The 23,522-nt window shown below is 39.7% G+C and overlaps 1 protein-coding gene across 1 annotated transcript; it reads left to right on the plus strand.

Moving 5' to 3' along the window:
* The first annotated feature begins 16,330 nt into the window (after nt 1–16,330).
* smu1a (SMU1 DNA replication regulator and spliceosomal factor a) lies at nt 16,331–21,508 on the plus strand. Its single transcript, XM_085904866.1, has 12 exons — nt 16,331–16,469; nt 17,446–17,656; nt 17,759–17,911; nt 17,996–18,106; nt 18,791–18,919; nt 19,000–19,119; nt 19,213–19,329; nt 19,422–19,549; nt 20,224–20,350; nt 20,428–20,595; nt 20,807–20,959; nt 21,041–21,508. Exons 1-12 carry the CDS (start codon nt 16,444–16,446, stop codon nt 21,137–21,139), a joined length of 1,542 nt encoding a protein of 513 aa, XP_085760992.1. The 5' UTR covers nt 16,331–16,443; the 3' UTR covers nt 21,140–21,508.
* Nucleotides 21,509–23,522: the final 2,014 nt, after the last annotated feature.

Here is a 23,522-nt window from a genome sequence, read left to right on the forward strand (position 1 = left end):
ACCACCAACTCGTCCCAAGTCTAATCTGCAAAGACAGACAATCGTCAATGTTGTGTGTTTGGTTGAAGATGCGGACTCCTCTGATTTTGCAAAGTTAACATCACACGTGAGTTGTTTGAAGCGGGTATAAGGTTTTTAAATAATGGAAAAATAGTGTGCAGTCATCAAATACCTCACCCCTGTAACTGGCCATTATAGTTCGCTTTTGTGTGTTGCCATGTCTGCGTGTAGCTTGAAGACCTAGGCTTCTTCTTTATCGTCAAATAAAAATGTAACAACTCACATTTTTTTTATTCATACCCCCATAATCGTGTTTGTATCAAAATGCTTTTGTTCAGTGGAAAACAAAAATGGCACAAAAAGCTTCAGAGTCATCTGATGTATTTTATGTCCATTCCATAAAGTCTTTCTGGAATATTCCAGACAATACTGCTAAGATAGCTATGATGTGTTTTTGAATGAGAACATTAAAACATTCACCCATTCATAAGTGTAAAGCCGTCTTGGCATTTACATTTATTGTTGATCTGGAAAAATGCTGCACAAGTTGGTGGGGTGTCAGATGTGGACAAAATTTTTCTTTATTTCCATCATTCCATGACTTTCGGAAACATTCCAGCTATTTTAGACAAGTGTGCTAAGTTTGTTATCCACAAAAAAGAAGAGAAAAAAAACACTGTTTCCATTGAAAAGTGTAAACATGGCACACGAAGCTGGATCAATGTCGGAACTTTTTTTTTACTTCTATCATTTCCAGTCTTTCTAAAACATTCCAGCTCTTTCAGACATTCCACTAACTTATCCTCGTACGTCAAAAGCTACCCTGCAGTTTGCCACAAAAAAGCAATCCCAGAATTTGACTAACTTTGTGCCATTACTTTTGCATTGAATCTAAGCAACATTTCGGCTTTTGTGTGACAAATTGTAGACGTTAGAAGATAAGTGTTTCAGGTATACCTTGAATTTTGCATATTCATGCTAGTTTCAGTGAGCTAAAATCACCAAAGCATGTCAAAATTGAATATTGTAGTAGCACCCAGTAAGTTCTCCATGCTGGTAAACTGCCCGTTAGGCTCTGTTCAGAGTGCTAGCAGCAAAATTAGCTACCAGAACTGCACATTCGCAAATGATGTTATCATGTCAAACCAAAGAACGACGCTTATAGTAGTAGATAGCAGTAGTAGCCTACACAGCATTCTGTTTTACTTTTTTCCTGCATATCTCAGGTGTTGTCGCTTGTACCTTGGCTAGCCTTCTTTGACTAGCCTCATTAGCCTAGCTCACTAACATCTCCAAGGGCCTTGAAATCCTACATAGTCGTCGTTTACAGCTCCAGCCGAATTCTTCCAAGCTATGAATACTGCCCCTAACCAATTTGTAGGAGTTACTGAGCTGCCACGCTCTCATCTCGTTTGATAAAATGTTCATGCTTTCCATGGCTAACAGACCACTGCCACTCAACAAAACTATTTTTTTTCCGCTCAGTAAACATCATGATAAGTAGGCCTAATAGTAAAAAGCAGCCACTTGATACTAAAACTAGTCTTTGATGTAACTTGAATGTAAACGTCCAATGTTTGTACTTTTCTGTCGTCTGTACTTGCGGATGCTAAACTTAGCGTGCTAATCTTTTGTGTTGTCTCTAGCTGGTCCTGTTCCTGTCCTCTTGGTAGCTGGTGATTGTTTTTATTTTCATATTTTAAACAAGTATATTTTAAGTGCATATTTTAAGACTTTTCTACTGCAAAGTTTTCTCACCCTCTTCCCTCTTCTTTATGGACATCTGCATGCTCTGTGGTGTGTGATGGTGCGACTATAAAGCGTTTTTGATGTGTCCTGTTATGTGTGTTTACCCGCCATCCCCAAAGCGTCGCTGTGTTAGCCTTACCTGCATGCCCTCTAAAGACAGATATTTTAGTCTGGAAACCATGCAAAAATAAAAGATAAGAAAAATGTGGAACCACTGCAAACTCTGAGAATAAAGTGATTTCATACAACCTTTTTGCATTGTTGTGCTGTCTTTCGGTGCATGGCTGATTTTGGTGGTTAAAATGTTTGGTCGCTAACATGACTCGTCAAAACTCACTCAGTAGCACTTCCCCAAACTAACAAAAAAACAATAATGATAATTTTGTCATTCTGTATATTTTTTTGTGGTATGCTTTCATTTGGGATTAAGTAAAATATTTTTTAAAACATATCTGTACTATGAGTGAACCCAATGCAGAACATTTCTACTCATCCATCCATTTTCTGCACCGCTTGTCCCCACGGGGGTTAGGCTTAGATTGTTGCATTCATTAGTTCACCATGAGATGGCAAAACAAATCTACAAACTGTTCACTTTAAGATAATTCACCATTGAAAATGTTTCATGATCATTTCAGTGAAAATAAAATTCAAAGCCCAAACATGTCGATCATAACAGAATCCACAAGAAATTCAGAAGAACCCATCCCTGAAATTTGAACAGGAAGTCCATGAAGGCCGGAAATGATTCCAAATGTGCCCAATGAAGCAGGTTTCCTCATCAGATGCAATGACGGGCATGGTGTCATGTTCATTGAGAGGAGGGGGAATTACACAGACAACAGATGGTCATGAAAATAAGTGCATTAGAAAAGTATCTTACTGTAAATGACCAGTGTGTCAGGGGAAACTGATTCTCAAAATACATTGAATGATTTCTATGCTCTCTGTGGTCATGACCCTTTCCAGACTGGTGGGTGATTCCACCTAAGAAAAACTCATTTGCAGTTTGATTTCAAAATATAAATTGCCTCATTCAAGGACACTTTGACATGATCACCAGGCTTGAGGATTGAACCCAGCATCTACAAATTTGGAGACTATCACTCTACAATTGAGCCATGTGAAAAAGTCATTAGATGGTCAGGAATCGCCGTTGGCTAAAAAACGTTGATGGCTAGGAATCTCAAAATGGGAGGGGGTACTTATGTATTCTCACAGGTAGGGTTGCTGTTAGATTTAGTACCCCCTGTAACTTTGCTTGGGGAGGGGGAACCTGTTCAAATTTGCTACACTCAGTGAAAACACCCCCAGGAAGACACAGAAAAAGTCAGTTGATTGTTCACCAAATTAGCTGGAAAATAAGTTTCATTAATAAATACATTTTAAAAAATGTTGCAATTATTTTCCATTTCCAAATTTGCTGACCATCTGCAATACCGCCACGGATCACTAGAGAGCCGTGGACCACCGGTTGACAACCACTGCATTCTGGAATCAGGCTTAGGACACAATGAACTTATAACAAAAAGACAAAGCATAAAGGATCAACAACTTTATAACAACTGATACATCAAGAAACGATGAGTCACAACAGAAAGTGACTATCATTGAAAGAAGCGGATTGCTGTTGTCGCTAGCATTTTTCTTTAGCGTGCCTCAACCACAGGCGCAATTTGTTGTGAGAGTTGGCAAGTTGTTTTAGTGTCAATGAGTCCTAACGGATTCCACTGTGGAGCTTTTTGATGCCCACTCCTGCTTGTCGAGCACACTTGAGTCTGCCAGCAGGAAATAGAGGTTTAAATCAACGCCGTTAGTACGCCAAGCCGAGAGAGCCTTCCACCAACCCGGGGTATCTTTCACACGCCCTACAATACTCGAGCTGCACTTAACATTTATGTCTATATAATCATGCTCAGTTCATATCACTTGTTTTATCTATTTTACAATCCAGTCAATTGTGCCACAGAGTATGGCAAAATGTTAACAGAGAACAGAGATACTTTGTATGCAGAGGCAAGGATACAATAAAATGACAAAGTGGCCGACATAATCAACAACCGTTATACACCATGAAGTGATGCGCTGACTAATAAATAAGCAAATAAAAATATGGCTTAACATTCTTTTCAAAAATGTCTTTCATTGGTTCATTTTTTGTTCAGTTTTGAAGACACTGGACTTGATTCAGATAGATGAGTACTGTAATTAAGAAATTATTCTGGATCTAGATTATTTTAGGAATAAAATGAAATTGAGTAAATTCAACAAAACATTTTCAGTGTGGCTCTAAAATCAATAGTAAAGAGACACAAACTTAATTTGTTCCATGCCCATGCCCTTAACGCAAAACACTCGTAGCCCCTAATCACCGTTTCACACAAATGAATGGAAATGCCTATAATCAGCCTTTGAAATAATAAATAATTGTTGTAACATATCATGATGAAAATTTGCACTCCATAATATTGTACATTATAAAAACATACAGTAATGACAAAACCACTCTTTCTTGTGTTGTTGGCCTGGCCAACTGGGGACAGAATAAGACAAGCAGCTAGACGGATATATTCTTCATGAATATTAAGATGAGTTCCTACCCACCACCACAACAGCAAGTCTCTGCTCGTAAGTCAAAGCGAAAAGTCAGCCAAACAACAGCTTCCTACTCAAAACTCACAAGTCAAGTCACTCGTATCTTAAGACACCACTGTATTTGGTCTAATGTTGAGTGAATCAAAACATGATGTTGTCAACGTGACACCACGTTAATATTCCATAATTGGAAACACTTCTCTACATGGTCGTGAAGTAAAGTACGCATACATATTGTGCTTGTTTAGTTGTTGGGCTAAATGTTGTTCCACTATTGTGCTAATGTTGATGAAGCTAATCAAAGATGAGTACCCGAATTCACAGGAACACTCAGATTGGCTCGTTGTTGTTAATTGCTACACACTCCAAAATATTTATCATTTTCAACAACTGTCAATCATTGTAGCATGAGAATAAGTAAAAAGGAGAAAGTTGGTCTTGTGACTGTAACACAACAAATATGTGATTTGATTTCAGTGAGTGGAATTGTCGTCTTCATCATCAGTGCAAACTGCATAATATATGCTTCTACATGATTTATGTATATGAATAGCGCAATGGGGCAAGGGAAATATGAATTCTTGATGTTCCTGCATCGGGATCACACATGAGTCAACGGGATGTTTTGCTCAGCTATAAATACGCAAAAGGTTCCTGGTGGGAGGTCGCCAGATAAACACTCCTCTCTCACACACCAGGAACATCTCAAAAACTCATCAAAGGATGCCAGCTCTTCAGTAAGAGGGGAGAGAGCATACTAGCAGACGAGGATGTGGAGAAATTTTTTTATTTTGAAACATTATGAAAATCGGCATAAAAAATAGCCTTCTTTGATTAAAATGTACTGTTGACCAGTGTAATTATCTGCAATTTAAATATTAAAAAAAAGAATAATCACACCAGAAAATAATTTTAATGATAATCTTAAAATGATCAGGACAATCAAGCGGGCCCAAAATCACCATTGAATGAATAATTAAAAAAAAAAGTCATGTTATCATTTCATATTATGGACAGGAAGCAGAATTTCAATATTTTGGGAAAACAAGGAAAAACACAATTTTATAAAACACACATTGGTATACTTTGTGGTGTCTTTTTAAAACAACTTTTGGTTGTTCACCCATCTATTCGATGTTTCTGTGATAATATCAATATTGAAAGTACCATTGTGTGTTCTAAATTTGTTTTCTTAATTTCAAATAGATGTGATTGTATCTCACAATTATTCGTTAAAAATGTATTTAATTCAGGACTGTGTTTTTAAATCCCAACTCACAACCTCTTGCCATTAGTCAGTAAAAGGCTATAAACTAAAACCATCAAATGAAATCCTCTTTTAATTGAGTGAAAAAACATTACCTTTCAGTAAATGCTGTTTTTAACAAATTAATGAGGATAATTAACATGTATATGTAATGCATGTCACATGGTTGCAGTGGTCCAATCACCTTACGGCACATTTAATTGCGGTGGGTTCGTACCATTTCCACGGTGAAGATGGTAATCTATCATTCCGCTCATTTAATCCCCATCCAATACTTCCTTCACATGTTTCCATGAATCTTCCGTGATTAGGTCTATTTTTAAGACTCATCAATATTCATTGGCACCAGTAATAGGATCAAATTAATCATCAGCTTGTAATGAAATGCTGCCTTACATATTTATGCTAAATACTAGTTCAGTCAAACTGTTTGTTTCCATTGTGGAGGGTGGCAGTTATCTAACTGGTGAGATAAACAACGACCATACGTACAATGGGTGCACGCATATGACCGAACGTGTTGTGGATTATTTTGTTACTCTATTGTTTAAAATGTCTGTTAACGTGAATAATAAAAGTGATGTGTGAATCAAAACTAAAATATCTGCACCTCCGATACCAGATTTATATGCTCTAATTTACACAGTTAAATGAGTATTATAAAATATAGACAGATGAACTAAAATTGTGGCATTTATTTCATATATAATTTCAGGCAATTTCAATTGAAGTCACTGAGTATATAAAAGTAAAATGGTCTAACGTGACTACTCCTTCAATATACTTCCAAGTTCAAAATGAATAATTCCTCTGATGTTTTGTATGAAGCCTTGATGAGAAATAAAGCTTTTTTTTCCAACTTTACCAGACACATTTGGTATATTTTACACAAAATATCAGATCAGTATCATATCCTCAATATCAACTTGAATTTTACTCTCCCGTGGATTCCCCAAAAATGGTGGTATCAAACCTTTCTAATAAATCACTGGTGAGATCTGCAAGAGCATTCATTATGACACAATAAATGACCTGAACTCTGACCTGACTGAAGTGATAACACAAACGCGTGTTTGGGGTTGCACCAGCCTCTATAGTATAGAGTTAGTGTCATTCATTGATGTACAGAAAAGATTGCAAGAGGTGGTCGCCATTTCTAAAATGGGAGCCAACTAGGAGTCTTTGCTGCACTTTTCTTCACGTTGTGTCTCTGCTAACTCTTCCAGCTCCTCCCACTTGTGTCTTGTGTGGTTCTCGTACTTGTGTTCATCACGGCAGGCATTTCAGCCTCCGCACTCCCAACTGTGCTTTCCGCCTGCGGAGACATTCAACAACAAAGTTAACTTTTTTTTTTTCTCACCTCTTCAATTGCCGCTTCTAGAGTTGCATTCAGAACGCATACAAAAAAGGCCCACTATGGAAACACAAACGAGACACGTAGCACCAATTAAATTTTTCTCATCAAACGTCCTCTTTGAATTCCCTTGATTGCACCTGAATGCACCACAGAACTGAATGAACAAATGTGAGTGGCTTGATTAACGGAAATAAAGGGAAATCCACTCAGCCGACACAAGTCCAGATGTGAGGACGAAGCATGAATGCTTTCTGTCATACACCCTCAAGATGGAAACCCCCTCCCTCCAAAACCCGTCCTCATTCTCCAATGTCCCACATTGATGGCTGACGGCTGCCATCTTGTCACTCGCTGATGGGACAATTAGCAGCAAGCTACTGACACATTGATCACATTTGATCCAAGCCAGGAGCTTCTGAAACGTTTGACTTGGTTTCTCCCCCTCCAGTTACACTGTTGTTTTTGTTGTTGATGATCGCCAGCAAGAAAGAGGCTTAATTCATAGATCGACTTCTCGTATTCCCGTGTAAATACTTTTCACACATCACAGCTTGCGTTTAATTTTATTTCTAGCAATTTATCCTAAAAGGTTACAATGACCAAATAGTAGCCACTTTTGCTGGTAAAATCCAGATGTGCTGGCAGACAGAAAGGAGGAGGTCTTTGAACGCACCAGCAGACATGTTGGCCTACTTCGCTTCCCGCAGGAAAAAACGCTCAATCAATTATTTAGCTGTGCACTGGAGTGCTTGAAAAGGGCGTGTGTGTGTGTGTGTGTGTGTGTGTGTGTGTGTGTGTGTGTGTGTGTGTGTGTGTGTGTGTGTGTGTGTGTGTGTGTGTGTGACTCTTAACGGGAAAATCCTTTTGAGCGTTATCCCACGTCAAGCAGTGGGTGTGCACTGTGCAGCACCGCCCTGATGTATGTTGTTGACTATCGCACTTCACCCATCTGTCGAGTATACAAGGTTGAAATTTGATAACAATCAGAAAAATTCTCCCAAATAACAATACCTTTGAAAGACCCCTGGAAAAGACCTAAATGACCCCAAAATAGCTGCTTTACATACTCCAATGGAAAAAAAGTCCATTTAGTTATTTGATTGTAACATTATCCATCCATCCATGATCTGTACCACTTGTCCCCACGGGGGTCATGAGCATGCTGGAGCCTATCCCAGCCGTCATAGGGCAGTAGGCGGGGGACACCCTGAACCATTTGCCAGCCAATCGCAGGGCACACAGAGACGAACAACCATCCGCACTCGCACTCACACCTAGGGACAATTTGGGGTGTTCAATCGGCCTACAAAACATGTTTTTGGAATGTGGCAGGAAACCAGAGTGCCCAGAGAAAACCCACACAGGCACGGGGAGAACATGCAAACTTCACACAGGGAGAGCTGGAGGTGGAATCGAACACGCACCCTCCTAATTGTGAGGCGGACGTGCTCACCAGTGCGTCACACCGTGCCAGCTGTAACATTATTATTTTTATTTGATTTACTACAGTATTGTTTGTTATGTTTTATATACAGCACTTTGTTACAGCTGCCATTGTTTTTGAAGTTAGATATAAAGTTGAGTTGAGCGTCAAACTAAAATACTGGATTTCCTGTCTTTTCTTTTCCTGAGACATTTATGTAGGTCGACCAAAATTCTGGTTGTTGAGTAAAACTGACTTTGGGGGCTGATTTATTAATTTTAGTCAAGTCAAATTTGTTTTTAAAGACCTTTTTAGAGCAAAGTGCTTCGCCTACCGAAATATTTTATTCCTGTTGGGCGTCACAAAGCCAAATGACCTAGAAATGGATGCTTCAACCCAAAATGGCAGACTTGTTTTGTCTTGTTAAGTATGGCTTCTGGAGATACTATGCCATGCTATCATTTCTTTTCTCATGATGCCCAAAATTCAAAGATTTCCCAAATAATAAGCATTCATATAATGAAACACAAAACCTCCCTCCCCGATTAGCTGTACATTTTGTATGTTGATAAGTTCAACAGTGCTTTTGTAGGGCGTCACTAAAGACGTGCAACAATAAGTTATCATGAGCAGTTTATACAAACACATACATTTGCATTTTTTTTCATATAAATACAACATGCCTGCATCATTTATTTATAATGCACGTTAAGCACCATAACATGAAAGCATAAAATCAATGCATTTGTATGAGGTTGCATCATTATGGATGATGCAAACATAACAATAATTTAGAACAAAATTAAGAATCTGGTTCAACACCAGGCTAATGTAGACCAGAAAGTGGGCCAGCTGATTAAAACATTTTTATTTAGAGTGAATAAGTAGTGATGTGATCGTGTTCTCAGTGACAGTGGCATTATTACATTGTCAATTATTCATATAAACCATAAAAAGATAATGAAAAAGGTGGGGGGGAATGAATGATTAGTACCACCTTTAGCTCCGAGTATTTAATTTATTTCCATCCATAATTCAACGCACAGTTGCAATAGCGTGATGGAAACCATTTCCATTTTGTTGTCTTTACGTGGAAACACAATGACAGGATCACTACAACTGCTCATTTGATAATATACTGGTGCCTTGGCCACGATAACTCCAATTTACACATTTTTGAGTTATGAGTCATCACTTTGGATATGCCATATCAAATAAAGTGGAAAATAACCCCAGAGCAATTAAAAATAACAATAAAACTCAAAAGGAATATTAATAATAAAAAAATACTATTGAGTAAAAAGGTTTTAAGATGGCATTTTAAAACTGTAGTGGAGTTGGCTTCTCGAACATCCAGTGAGAGACGATTCCATAAGGGGCACGATAGGAGAGAGCCCTACAACTAGCTGACGAGAAGGTGTGAAGGGAGCTTGGTGGAATGTAGTTGTGCAGCATGTAAAAAAGTAACTAATGTTCAGCCATGTGGTTTGTTAGCTTCAATCCTACTACATTTTTTTAGTTGGCATCGGTATATGTTAAAAAAATATTAGCTGGTGGCAGCTCGTGGCCACTCAATGCAAGTGACTGGCAACTGGATGACTTAGTATTATTTTTCATCAATGACAGCGTAACAAAGTATATCCATTTTTTGCATATTAAATTAACAGTTTAACATTATTTTGGTAGTATATTTTCTGTCGGTGGGCAACGATATATATTAGGTATACTAAAGTGTTGTTGTTGTTTTTTTTTTAATCAACAACAAGTAGCAAAAATATCGTGGTAGCTTTGGGGGAGCATTTCAGTTGATTCCAGTGGGGAAAATTGAATTACTCTCTGAGCAGATTTAGTTACAATCTTGGCCATGGTGCAGATTAAACCGGTAAATCAAGGTACCACAGTCCCTTCAAATCCCTAATCAGACAATTTTTCCATACGAATGAACACCTTCAGCGTTTCCTCTGTGTCATAGAAACACCACCTAGAACAATTAGGGAAGGTTCGAGGAGCACCTAGGGGACTGACATTTCAGATGTATGATACCATTGCTGGAAAAAGCCAAGAGTGAATTGACTCAGTGATGAGAGAATGAAGCAGGCGTGCTTGATCTGTGATGATGATGACAGGTCATTATGACCTGTTGGGATGTGTCAATGTGGAAGGACGTCATTATTTGACTTTCCACCATTGGTTGACTTAGTCTAACAATCAGTGGCAGACATTTTAAGCTGACGTTGGCCATTTCCAATGACTTTGTAGGGCCAGAGTTTGTCAGATTGCTATCAAATAAAAGACAAAAAGTCAGTTTCTCTTGGCTGCGTTGAATTTAGTAGGTATGTCTGCCATGAGTAGACACAAAACTAGATCACCGAAAAAGAAGCCATGCCTGATAAGAAAGAAGTCTGCCATATTGTATATAGCAGTCATCTTCTGCTCTTTTTAGCCAATTCTCATTTTAACTTTCATTAAGAATGAAAAAATTCAGCCCTTAAAGTCACCTGAAATTTGGTAGGCGTGAGTGGAATCACGAAAAACTAAAGAACCCATGCGTGAGAAAAACACGTCAGCCTTTTTGGTTTGAAGCAATAATTTGGGGGTCACTTTGAGAATTCCCTGGGGTTTCTCAAAGGCTGAGCCTTAGGAATTTTGTCTAACAGCTAATGAATTTGAACCTCACATACTTGACAGATTAGTGATTCAAAATTGAGGAAAGTATCATTTCCATGGGCTCATGGATTTTTAATCAACCTGAATGCTATTTTTCTTACCAATATAACATTTAGTAGTCATGAAATTTAATAGCAATGTCTATAATGAGTAAACTCGCAAAAGTTATGTCTGAGACGTCTGCCATTTTGCTTCAAAGTAGTCATTTGATTATTTATATCCTTCAGAAACCAACTTGGCCGACAGATTTTGTTTGAGTTTTACCTCATTTGAGGTAGAGAAATGTGTGATGTTCAAAAGCGGAAAGTTTTGGTTATGGAACATGGCAACCAGGTGTAATGACTCATTATGACACATCAAACCTTGTAATGATTTGGGGAAAATTCAGCCAGCTTCCCATTGCAACCTAAAATTTGGTAGGCATGTCTACCGTAAGCAGATCTAGAAAAAGGTCTCGAGAAGCCTTGCTATAAAATGAACAAGAAGTCTTCCATTTTGGTTGTTCTTGAGATTTTGTGTGAATGTGACCATATGTCCAAGTTGCCATCGAATGTGGGCAGAGCGTGGTGACAAAGGTCGGTGACTCAGAAAGCGCTCAGAATAAATTTTTGCTAATTTTAGCCCTAGAAGCCCGACAGTCAGACTCCAAAGAAAAGTCCGAGGAAGACATAGTTGAAAAGGCACACGGCATTAACCATTTCTCTTTCATTTGGCCATTTACAAGGTTCTTTAGAGGTTCAACTCATTTGAGAAGTGATTGTCCAATTACAGTACTACTAATTTTAATGTTTGTGTGTTAGGCAGTTGGGTGACGTTAACCACAGGATGTAAAAGCGAGAATCGATTCCAAAAGACAGTAAAGATGAAGTTGAATTTCTCTTTTGGCCTCCCTTGCGATGGGGTTTCCCACCGAGGCTCCTGACAGAAGATAGATTTACTTATTATTGTGCTTGTGCATGCCAACGAGCCCTACTCTGGGAATCAATTAGTCTCCCGCGAGTCCATGCTTAAAACCTGGTGGACAACAAAGAAAAGCAATCATGTCCCACATCCCTGCAGACTATCAAACAGTGTTGATTAGCTCCAAATGACTTTTTTGCATTCTTCCTGTATTCTACCTAACAGCCTCACTGCAGGCTGACACACTCTCCATGCTCCAGAAAAGGGAGGTGCAAGTACAAATACTTTGAACGAAGGACGCCCAAATGGTTGCTTCAAACCAAAATGGCCAACTTCCTGAGTATTTGCCTTCTCTTTGTGGATCTACTCATCATCATAGATTGTCCAATTAGATTTCGTGTTACTTTGTGAAACTGGCAAGGTTAGGTTTTTTTTTCATATGGCTTTTTCATATGTCTTTACTTCCAGTCATAGTGTTTATTTAGATTGTGCAAGATGGTGTATAACTGTTAAGGAACAATCACATTTCACTATTTTCACATTTTCACATTTCTTCTTTGGTCAACAGCTCATTTTAACCACAGCGGACTTAATATGTCATTTAGAGTAGTTTTGGTGCGTCTTTAAGAATTTGTTTTTCTTCTAGCACATTAGGTTTTTGAGATATTTTCCAGGTTTTGTTTTTGAGTTTGACCAATAAAAGCTTGCACAATATGGATTTCACCGTGTGCTCTCATGAAGAAAAATCCATGTAACCTGTAATCTATGAATTTGAGTAAATTATTATCATTATCATTATCATTATTATTATTATTATTATTATTATTATTATTATTATCATTATCATTATCATTATCATTATCATCATGTGCTACAGAAAAAACAGTCAGCTTTGGAGTCCCAGCTAAATAAATAAATAAATAAATAAATAAATAAATAAATAAATAAACTCGGGGAGCAAAGTATGATTAAAAAGAATTGCAAAACATTTTTTACCAGCATTTTGTTTATTTCCATGCACAAGGTTATTGGCAAGGAAAAACTGTATTGCAGTAATGGGATAACATGTTGTGAGGGCATGTGTTAATTTGTTACGGACTATGCTTTTTTACGTTAGTGGAATTTTTCTAGTCATGGAGTGGTCGTGATTAGTAACTGGCAACAGTAAAAGTAATCGTATGGCATGCCTTGTATGTTATGTGCATCTATCCGTCTGTTCCAGAGTGTACTGTTTTTCTCCGTGGATCGCTTCTACTTGTTCTGTTTTTTTGTGAACGATGGCAGTTATAATGAATAACTGGCAAGATATGATCCCATTTGAATGAACCCATGACACCTTGTCTTGTTTTTATCTAAAGGTGACGTAGTCTGTGTGTGGGTGTGCAATGCTCGATGTTTATCTGCCCACAAGCCTCCTCGCTAGCGTTTGCCAAAGCGCCCAGCGCTTGTGTTTGCGCCGCATACCCGAGTGGATGGAGAAATAAAAGGAAATAGCTCGCCGTGTTCCGAGTACTCGACACAGTGCTTTATGCCCACCCCTCATTTTGCTTTCGAGCCGGCGAGCTCATGGGATGTCTGTTTGAACGCTGCTGCGTGTTTGCCTCATCCAGGCTGTCGAGAGGCTAATAAATATCAGCGCATTAGCTCGGGACGCCCTCCTTTTTATGGGATCAATACCATTAGCGACCTCCCAAGCTTTATCCCCTCAGAGTTCTGTCACTCACCATTTGATTTAAATCACTCATCTATCCATTTTCTTTCACTGATTCGGGGTTTAGAAGGCCGCAAACCTAATCAGGGAAGCCAAGACCTCCCTCTCCCCAGACACTTTGGCTACAGTCATACTACAGCTCAATTTCGATTTTTTTATGCGACCTGTATCTGTTTTTTAAGATAGTCTGAAGGGCTCAATTCTGATTTTTTTTTTTCAAATCTGACTTGGGCCACTTTCATTTGTGGTCCTAGATCAAATACGTATTGGATTTTTTCCAATACGACCGCTGTCCGAATGTCCGGGTCGGATAAGTCAGATTGCTTTTTTTGATTGTCCGTGAATCTGCAAAGTTGTTTTGAGTAATGGAGTTTACTGTATGTTTGAATGTCATTTAATACTGCTTGAAACATGACGCATAAAGTAGACCTTTGAAATGACAGTAATGGTTCAGCAACGTAGACAGTTCCTCACCAGCATGTCTTGGCTCATCCACAAGGCGGTGGAATGTGCTCAGAACACCCCAAGAAAACGTCCAAGAGGTATCCAAACAGATGCCCAAGCCAGATCTTTTGGCTGCAGTCGATGCGGAGGAATAGGCCGAAAAATATTAATTCAGTCACAATACCATAACAATGTTTTTATTAAGTTTAAAATCGGAGAAATTGTATTTCGATGCTTGCCTGTATGCTTGCTTTGAGACTTTTTCTACACCTGATCAGCATGCGGTCTATATTTCACATTGCCAAATGAAATTGGCTTCAGAGGCTGACTTTTCCCAAAACCTTTCAATATGAAAGATTCAAATCTGCTGTGATGGTGACACTGAAACACATAATGGATGATTCTTTTATTCTATGGTGGAGAGCTTTATCACATTTCGTCCACAGGAAATAAAATGAAGGTTTGTGCTCCTGACGTTATTGCAACACAATGAATTCGTAAGTCTCGTATACAATAAACATGAGTTTACTAAAATAGACATTAATTGGTTCAATTAACACCATCTAGTACATATAACCTGGCCAATCTGTCTGTTTTAAAATTTTAATGTGGCCCTTGAACTCTAAATTTGAACTATTTGCCCACCCCTGATGAAATTCTCTGCGGGCCTTTGCCTTTGTTTCCTCTTCCCCTCAAGCTCTCGCTTTTATCCCACCACCATCATTCTCCTGGCAGCCCCTCAATGTTTTGTCCTGCTGGGAGATGGTGAAATCAAACCTGAAGCCATCCCGCTACCGCCTCTTCTTCTTCTTCACCCAAACTGCGGATGATGTCACCATTACCCACCTCCGAGCATCAAAACACGTTAACCTTGAAAGACCTTCAGAGAAGAGAGGGAGGATGTGTGCACGCAGCGCCCCCTGCTGCATGCACATGTCAACGACAACAGTGATGAACTGATGGTTCAGCGTACGTACATTAATTACTACATTACCACACTGTTGATATGATATGAATGATTGTTCTGGTGACACGTACAAAGTCAACAATTCTTCTGGTGATGTGAATAATTGTTATTGTAACTGTTGATTGTTATGATTATGTCATTGTTATCATGACTGGAGATTTTTATCCTACTATGAAATCTGTATTTGGTGACAAGAAGATCATTTTCATGGTGATTTTAATTATTATTATGGTGTGATGAATTATTGTGCTGTGGCCGGTGATTGGTCTACTGACATACGTATGTAAATGGCTTATCGTGATTCACATCACAATAAATTATTTATTTACTAATTCTGGTGAGTGAGCTTCAAGATATGCATGGTAATGTGAGTTGTTGTTGTTGTTATGGACATTGGGGATTGTTTTGGTGCACTTGAATAATTATAATGATAATCGTGATTGCGACAGAGATTCTAGTGATATGTAAATGATGACAACAGTTATGTTTAAATTATGAAAACGGATTGAAAACATTTTACAGGATACTTTTATTGTGCAGTTGAATCACGACTTGTACTTGAATAAGTCTTTTTTTACACATGCATCTGGAATCCTCCTTAAGTACAGCTTATGAGCGCAATGCTTTTGACACCTCTGTCCCACCACCACTTCATCAAGAACTACACACAATCTATCAAAAAAGTCATGCAGTAGTATGAGAACTTGTCTTTATCAGTATGAGAACACTAGTCCTGCTTTTATATAGTATTTGTCGACATTGACAACTCACATAGAAAATGTCACAGATGTATCTTTTATACATCCTTTGAGAAAACATGAAATACAATATATTAAGGTAACATAATGCGCATTGGTTCACCAAAAGAACAAACATGCATGTATTTTGTCCATATTTAAAATACAATCTTGTCATACAGCTGGTTAGGAAGTGTGTGGTTCTGTATGGCCCCCGAGAAGTGTTGATGAAAAATTGTAGCCCTCTCCATCATTTAAGTTGCTTATCCCTGATCTCATTAAATACGATAAACATTATCCATGACGTGATAGCTCATTTAGTTTATTTCTCCAAATGATCCTGATCTTTGTTGGTTGTTTCTGTTTTCTAATTTAAATAAATAAATAAATAAATAAATAAATAAATAAATAAATAAATAAATAAATAAATAAATAAATAAATAAATTCACCCTTACTCTTAGAATAAAATTGCTTCACTACCAAAACCGACCAATAGATGGCAGCACCCTATTTGCAAACGGCCATTAACCACCAAGAGGAGAAGCGCTTCTTAGTCCACTTCCGGGTTACCAGCTACTGGTTAGCGGGTTGTTTCTTGTTGTATTTGTTCATTACAAAACGAAATATGTCTCTGGAGATTGAATCGGCAGAGTGAGTAAACAAAGCCTTGACATTTGGCATGTGTAGTGCACGGAATATTCCCCCTCCTTCCTTTTGCTTACTGTTCGCATTTACTTGCAGTCAGTTGTCCTGGCATGCGAGGCCGGTCTCTGGCGACGCTAGCGTGAGCGGTCCGAGGCTAAGCTGAAGCAACTTAAAGTAGGCGTAAAAAAAACTATTTCGCATCTGCTAGTATATTTTAGAGCAGTCTTTCCGAACTTGTTTTCATCGTGGGCCAGATTAGTGCTATTTGCTACCGTGAAGTCAAGTGCTCGGGATGCAAACAAACGTCCAAAATGGAAAAAATGAGGGCTCGATAACCAGCGGTGACGTAGGTACTCCCCAAGCTGTGTACCAAAGTACTTGTTTAAAACCTATTCTGGCAGAAATAGAATTACTGGGGAAATCTCATATTACTGCCAATTACAGTAATAACAAGGACAGGAGTTTGTTCCGTGACCACGTTACTTTTATGTCAAATCAATGTTATAGACGGCTAAGTGGGGCTCTCCTTGCCCACATCCAGGGTATTATTACATTATCTTTACTTTTATTGGGTGGGTGGTTGGATGATGGATGGATTTTTTTTTTTATCCAAAGTACATTCATGTAGGGTAAATTTTTTTTCCTCATTAAAACCCATCACAAACAATTTTGGTGATGTCTGTTCGGATGCTGGAACAGATTAATGGCGTTTCCAAGCGTTTCCAATCATTAGAACATGATACATTGTTTACTATATGACTGTTTTGAACTAAGTGAATTGAGTCAAGACCCACTGTAAGTGTAAAATAAAAGTGTGCTTTTTAATAAAATTAAATAATTCTACATACATTAATCGTATATTTAACCTTTTTTTTTTTTACTTCTGCGAGTGACCTGTGCGCCTCTGTCCATTTTAAAAAAGCAAAATCCACTATACTTTATTCGCTGTAAAATTGACCACCCTGACTTGTGTCACTTTCAGCGTGGTCCGACTCATCATGCAGTACCTGAAGGAGAACAACCTGCACAGGTCGCTGGCAACCCTCCAAGAGGAGACCACCGTGTCGCTCAACACAGTGGACAGCATTGAGAGCTTTGTGGCCGACATCAACAGCGGTCACTGGGACACTGTCCTCCAGGCCATCCAGTCCCTCAAGCTTCCCGACAAGACTCTCGTAGACCTTTACGAGCAGGTCAGCTCACTTCCTTTTCTATGCCTCACTCTCTGTCTCTTTCTCTCTCTCGTCCGCGGCCTGAGCATGGCATTGACATTTGTTCCTGTGTATTGTGTACAGGTTGTGCTGGAGCTCATAGAGCTGAGAGAGTTGGGTGCGGCACGTTCCCTCCTCAGGCAAACGGACCCAATGATCATGTTGAAGCAGACCCAGCCGGAGAGGTACATCCACCTGGAGAACCTGCTGGCTCGCTCCTACTTTGATCCCCGTGAGGTGAGGAAGTCTCATTTTGTCATCATTCTATTAATCATCTTATTCGGGGCTCATTAAGCATGATCCTAATGAGTTGGTTTGCAGGCATATCCAGATGGCAGCAGCAAGGAGAAACGTCGGGCGGCTATCGCTCAGGCCTTGGCAGGAGAGGTCAGCGTGGTGCCGCCATCCCGTCTGATGGCTCTGCTGGGCCAGGTGATCCATTTCCATCACATCTTCTGGTGCACGTGATAGCTTAACAAACTTGTGATGACGATGACATCCGGCACTCAGTAATTCCCAACGAGATCTGTTCATTTGTCCCATGTTATTCGCTATTGTTTGGGATTTTTTTGTGGTCATTGTCCACAGGGACTAATGTTGATACAGACTCATGATTCATTAAGCACCAGCCAAGAGGAAAGACAGAGTTGGGGAAATAAAAGATTCAATCACAAGATAGAGCAATATGTCTTGTTAAGTAACTTATTTGTTCTATATATTGGAGGACTGTTTACCGAGATTCAACAGAAGTAGTCTCAAGAGTCTTTCTGTCTGAGCTTGTCCCACTCATTTTGCACCTGAGTGTGTTGTGCTGCTGCAGTCGCTGAGTGCATATATTTTGATGCGTGTAAATTAAGGAAAACCCTTATTAAGATTTAATTTGGAAGATTGCTTTGTGACTTTTGATTAATCTAATGTCTCCAACTGGTGAAATTATAATAGCTCTTTTCGTGTTCATTATTATACAGATTGATTTATAGCTTGTTTGTTGAGAAAATAAAAGGAATAGCGGTTGTAATATTGACAAAAATTGCAATCAAATTATCTTCCTGAATCATTCAGCCATACTTTTTACTATAGTCGTAGTTTTTACTGTTTTGCTGTTTTTGTGAGCAGTCACTCAAGTGGCAGCAGCATCAGGGTCTTCTTCCCCCTGGGATGACCATCGACTTGTTCAGGGGCAAAGCAGCCGTAAAAGATGTCGAAGAAGAGCGTTTCCCCACGCAACTCAGCAAGCTCATCAAGGTAGCACCGGATTTTTGACTACCCAGTGTCCTCTTGGATTATTTCTATGCAAGGCTCACAACATCAAATTTCTTTTACAGTTTGGCCAAAAATCCCACGTGGAATGTTCCAGGTTCTCTCCTGACGGGCAGTACTTGGTGACTGGCTCTGTGGACGGCTTCATCGAGGTGTGGAACTTCACCACGGGCAAAATCAGAAAGGTAAATGAAAAGAGCGCTCGAGGTGTTTAAAAGTGGGATGTGTGTTGTAAGAAATGTTCACCTCATTTGCCAGTACTGTCTTGTGTCTTTAAGGATCTCAAGTACCAGGCTCAGGATAACATGATGATGATGGACGATGCCGTGTTATGCATGAGCTTCAGTCGTGACACGGAGATGTTGGCCACCGGCGCCCAAGACGGAAAGATTAAGGTGTGTTTTGTTTGCCTTTGTATATATGTGTGTGTGTGTGCATGCACACCTCTCAATGGCTGACATTCTCTGTGCATCCAATGTGACGGCAGGTGTGGAAGATCCAGAGCGGACAGTGTTTAAGGAGGTTCGAACGCGCGCATAGTAAAGGAGTCACCTGCCTCACTTTTTGCAAGGACAGCAGCCAGATCCTTAGCGCCTCCTTTGACCAGACAATCAGGTAAGAAGATTCCTCTGCCAGCCTCCTCAGTCAGACTGAACCTTCACTGTAACATAAATGTAATGTCATGTTCTATGCACTTAATGTATCTTACATTCTGTTTACTGTCTGGACACCTCCAATGTGCCATATTTGAATCCTGTAAGAAGAATAAAGATCATATTTATATTGCGCTTTATTGTGCCATTTGACAGTATATGTGTGTATGCACCTCTAATCTAGCATTACTGATGTCACATTTAACGATCTATATTTACACAATGTTCCAAATTTACTAATGCCTGGACTCGTAGCGTAGTCCAAATCTGAATTCCCAAAGGAATTCAATGGACGTGCAAGTAAAACGACAGATCTGTTGACGTCACGTCATTTCAACCAAGTTCGCAAATTATGATTTGATTATTAATTTGCCTACCAACTCATGAGTGAACAAATTAACGTCCATTTGTGCACAGCTCTAGTATTTACCTCACATTTGTTGATTTTAATGCATATGCTAATGTACCAGATGTGCATCATATTCAGTGCTAATTTTGTATCCTAAATGCTAAATAATAAATGTAATTAATAAATTAATATGAATAATCGCAACATTGCTACTCCTAAAAAAAAAAATACAAGTGACAAAATACTATAGTTGTGATAACTATTTTTTAATTTTTTTTTCTTGTCAGGATCCATGGGCTAAAGTCAGGCAAGTCCCTGAAGGAGTTCCGAGGTCACTCGTCGTTCGTCAATGAGGCCACGTTCACCCCTGACGGCCACCACATCATCAGCGCCTCCTCCGACGGAACAGTCAAGGTGTGCCCGCCGCATATCGTTTTTTTTGTTTTGGGTTTTTTGTGTGTTTTTTTAACCTGAATCCTTATGTACCTCAGGTGTGGAATGTGAAGACAACAGAATGCAGCAGCACCTTCAAGCCGCTCGGCTCGTCGGCCGGCACCGACATTACCGTTAACAACGTCCTCCTGCTGCCCAAGAACCCAGAACACTTTGTGGTGTGCAACCGCTCCAACACTGTGGTCATCATGAACATGCAGGGACAGGTAGACACACACACACACGCGTGCACGCACATCCAATTTTCACTCAACTGCACTCAGCCGACTTGACTGAGCAAGTCAGTGGGTGTTGTGCCGGAAAGATTCACTAGATGTCATTGTTGCGTATCGTAGAACACAAAGCTTTCTCATCAGCACAAACTGAGTGGGGCTTTTTATGTATGTATAAAATGTCATCACTTTGGATGCATTGCAGATCGTGAGGAGTTTCAGTTCAGGTAAGAGGGAAGGAGGTGATTTTGTGTGCTGCACACTGTCACCACGTGGCGAGTGGATCTATTGCGTGGGCGAAGACTTCGTGCTCTACTGTTTCAGCACCGTCACCGGCAAGCTGGAGAGAACATTGACGGTACGAAGCACGAGCGGCCAAGTATTTTTTTTGGGGAAAAGAAAGTGCTCATCACCACACTTTCCCCATCCTTACTCTCAGGTCCACGAGAAGGACGTGATCGGCATTGCCCATCACCCCCACCAGAACCTCATCGCCACCTACGGCGAAGACGGCCTCCTGAAACTCTGGAAGCCCTGAAAGATCCCAGATGTGAACTCTTCGGTCTTGCTTGTTTGCATGTGGCAAGACCACCAGCATTGTCGAACCCCTGGAGAAAATCCGAAGAAGCAAGGAACGCATCACTTGTTGGTGGATTCCCATGGGAGTTTAGAAGATTTTGTGTTCGTGGGTGGAATTTTTTGTTATCAACTGCATTTTTTCTTACTCTGTAAATATTTTTATAGGAGTTTTTATGCTTTTTCCCCCTGAAGTATCAGTGACAAACAATTTCAATGGGATTATTCTAATCCATGTTAGAAACAACAATCACCATCTCAGTTCTGGACCAGGCAGTTTATTCCATTGTCTTTTCACCTTAACTGTTTTATTAAAGCTGATTAAGCAGTGTGCTATTGTGTTCAACTTAAAGTTAAAGTCCCAATGATCGTCGTCACACACATCTGGGTGTGGTGAAATTTGTCCTCCGCATTTAACCCATCCCAGTGTGATTTTGATCCATCCCCTGGGGGAAAGGGGAGCAGTGAGCTGCAGCGGTGCCGCGCTCGGGAATCATTTGGTGATCTAACCTCCAATTCGAACCCTTAATGGTGAGTGCCAAGCAGGGAGGCAATGGGTCCCATTTTCATAGTCTTTGGTATGACCCGCCTGGGGTTTGAAACCACAACCTTCCAGTCTCAGGGCGGACACCGTGCCACTAGTTGTGCTAATGCTAATAAGCTTTTACTGTAAATCACACACGTACTGGTTGAAATCATATGAACTGAAAAAACAAATCACTTTAGGAAGTGATTCGTTCACTATTGTTCACTGAAAGGTCAATGGGTGAACTGCCTTCCCGTGCATCAACGGATCAGTCAGTGAACGTGTTACGTCTCCTAGTGTAGATTTACGATTTACTTATAGTAGTTTTTAAATAACGTGTATGCATGTATATGCTTAAATATTGTTATCCAATATATCTACTGCAATTTCACATTATATTGCTGGTTTGAAATTTACTTTTAATATTATTTTTTTAAATAAACATATTGGTTAAAACTTGTCTGTTGTTTTATTCCTTGTTTTTATATTCGCCAATTAAAACATAAAAATCAGACATTTGGTTAACTGCTTTATATGACTGTGTTTTACGTTGTTATATGAGTTGGTGTCCCTCAAAATAACAAATGTCGGCATAACGTTTTTTTTTCTTCAACCTTTTATTCAAACACAAACACATTCGGTATAATAACACCATCAAACAACAAGCCAACAAATACAAAATTAAAACATCAATGTCGGCCTAACGTGTGTCGCCTGGCAATGGCATGGCAGCAATGCTGTCTGCACTCATTCAGTGAGTGTCCTTATGACGTCACAGATCAAACAGCCAATCAAAAAGTGGGGGTGAGGGCGGGTGTGGCACTTTTCAATTTCATTTAAGCTTTGACCATGAATTTTCCCTAATGAATTGGCCTGTTATTAGGAACATCTGAAAATGGCGGTGTACCTAATGAAGTATCCAAGTGACGTCACAGATCAAACAGCCAATCAGAAAGTGGGGGTGAGGGCAGGTGTGGCACTTTTCACTTTCATTTAAGCTTCGACCATGATTTTTCCCTAATTAATTGGCCTGTTATTAGGAACATCTGAAAATGGCGGTGTACCTAATGGAGTGTCCAAGTGACGTCACAGATCAAACAGCCAATCAGAAAGTGGGGGTGAGGGCAGGTGTGGCACTTTTCACTTTCATTTAAGCTTCGACCATGATTTTTCCCTAATGAATTGGCCTGTTATTAGGAACACTTAACATGGCGGTATACCTAATGGAGTGTCCGAGTGACGTCACAGATCAAACAGCCAATCAGAAAGTGGGGGTGAGGGCGGGTGTGGCACTTTTCACTTTCCTTTGAGCTTCGACCATGATTTTTCCCTAATGAATTGGCCTGTTATTAGGAACATCTGAAAATGGCGGTGTACCTAATGGAGTGTCCAATTGACGTCACAGATCAAACAGCCAATCAGAAAGTGGGGGTGAGGGCGGGTGTGGCACTTTTCACTTTCCGTGAAGCTTTGACCATGATTTTTCCCTAATGAATTGGCCTGTTATTAGGTACACCTGAAAATGACGGTGTACCTAATAGGGTGTCCAAGTGACGTCACAGATATACAGCCAATCGGAAAGTGGGGGTGAGGGCGGGTGTGGCACTTTTCACTTTCAGTTAAGCTTTGACCATGATTTTTCCCTAATCAAGTCGCCTGTGATTAGGTACACCTAAAAATGGCGGTGTACCTAATGGAGTGTCCGAGTGACGTCACTTAATGGACACTTCAATAAGTACACTACACGAGGTAAAAAATTAAATAAAAAATGAATTAATGCTCATTCCTGGGATCGAACCAAGTTCTTACCGAGCGAGAA

This window comes from Syngnathus leptorhynchus, chromosome 2 (assembly GCF_054491065.1).
Source record: "Syngnathus leptorhynchus isolate UIUO chromosome 2, UIUO_Slep, whole genome shotgun sequence".
Taxonomy (NCBI): Eukaryota; Metazoa; Chordata; class Actinopteri; order Syngnathiformes; family Syngnathidae; genus Syngnathus; species Syngnathus leptorhynchus.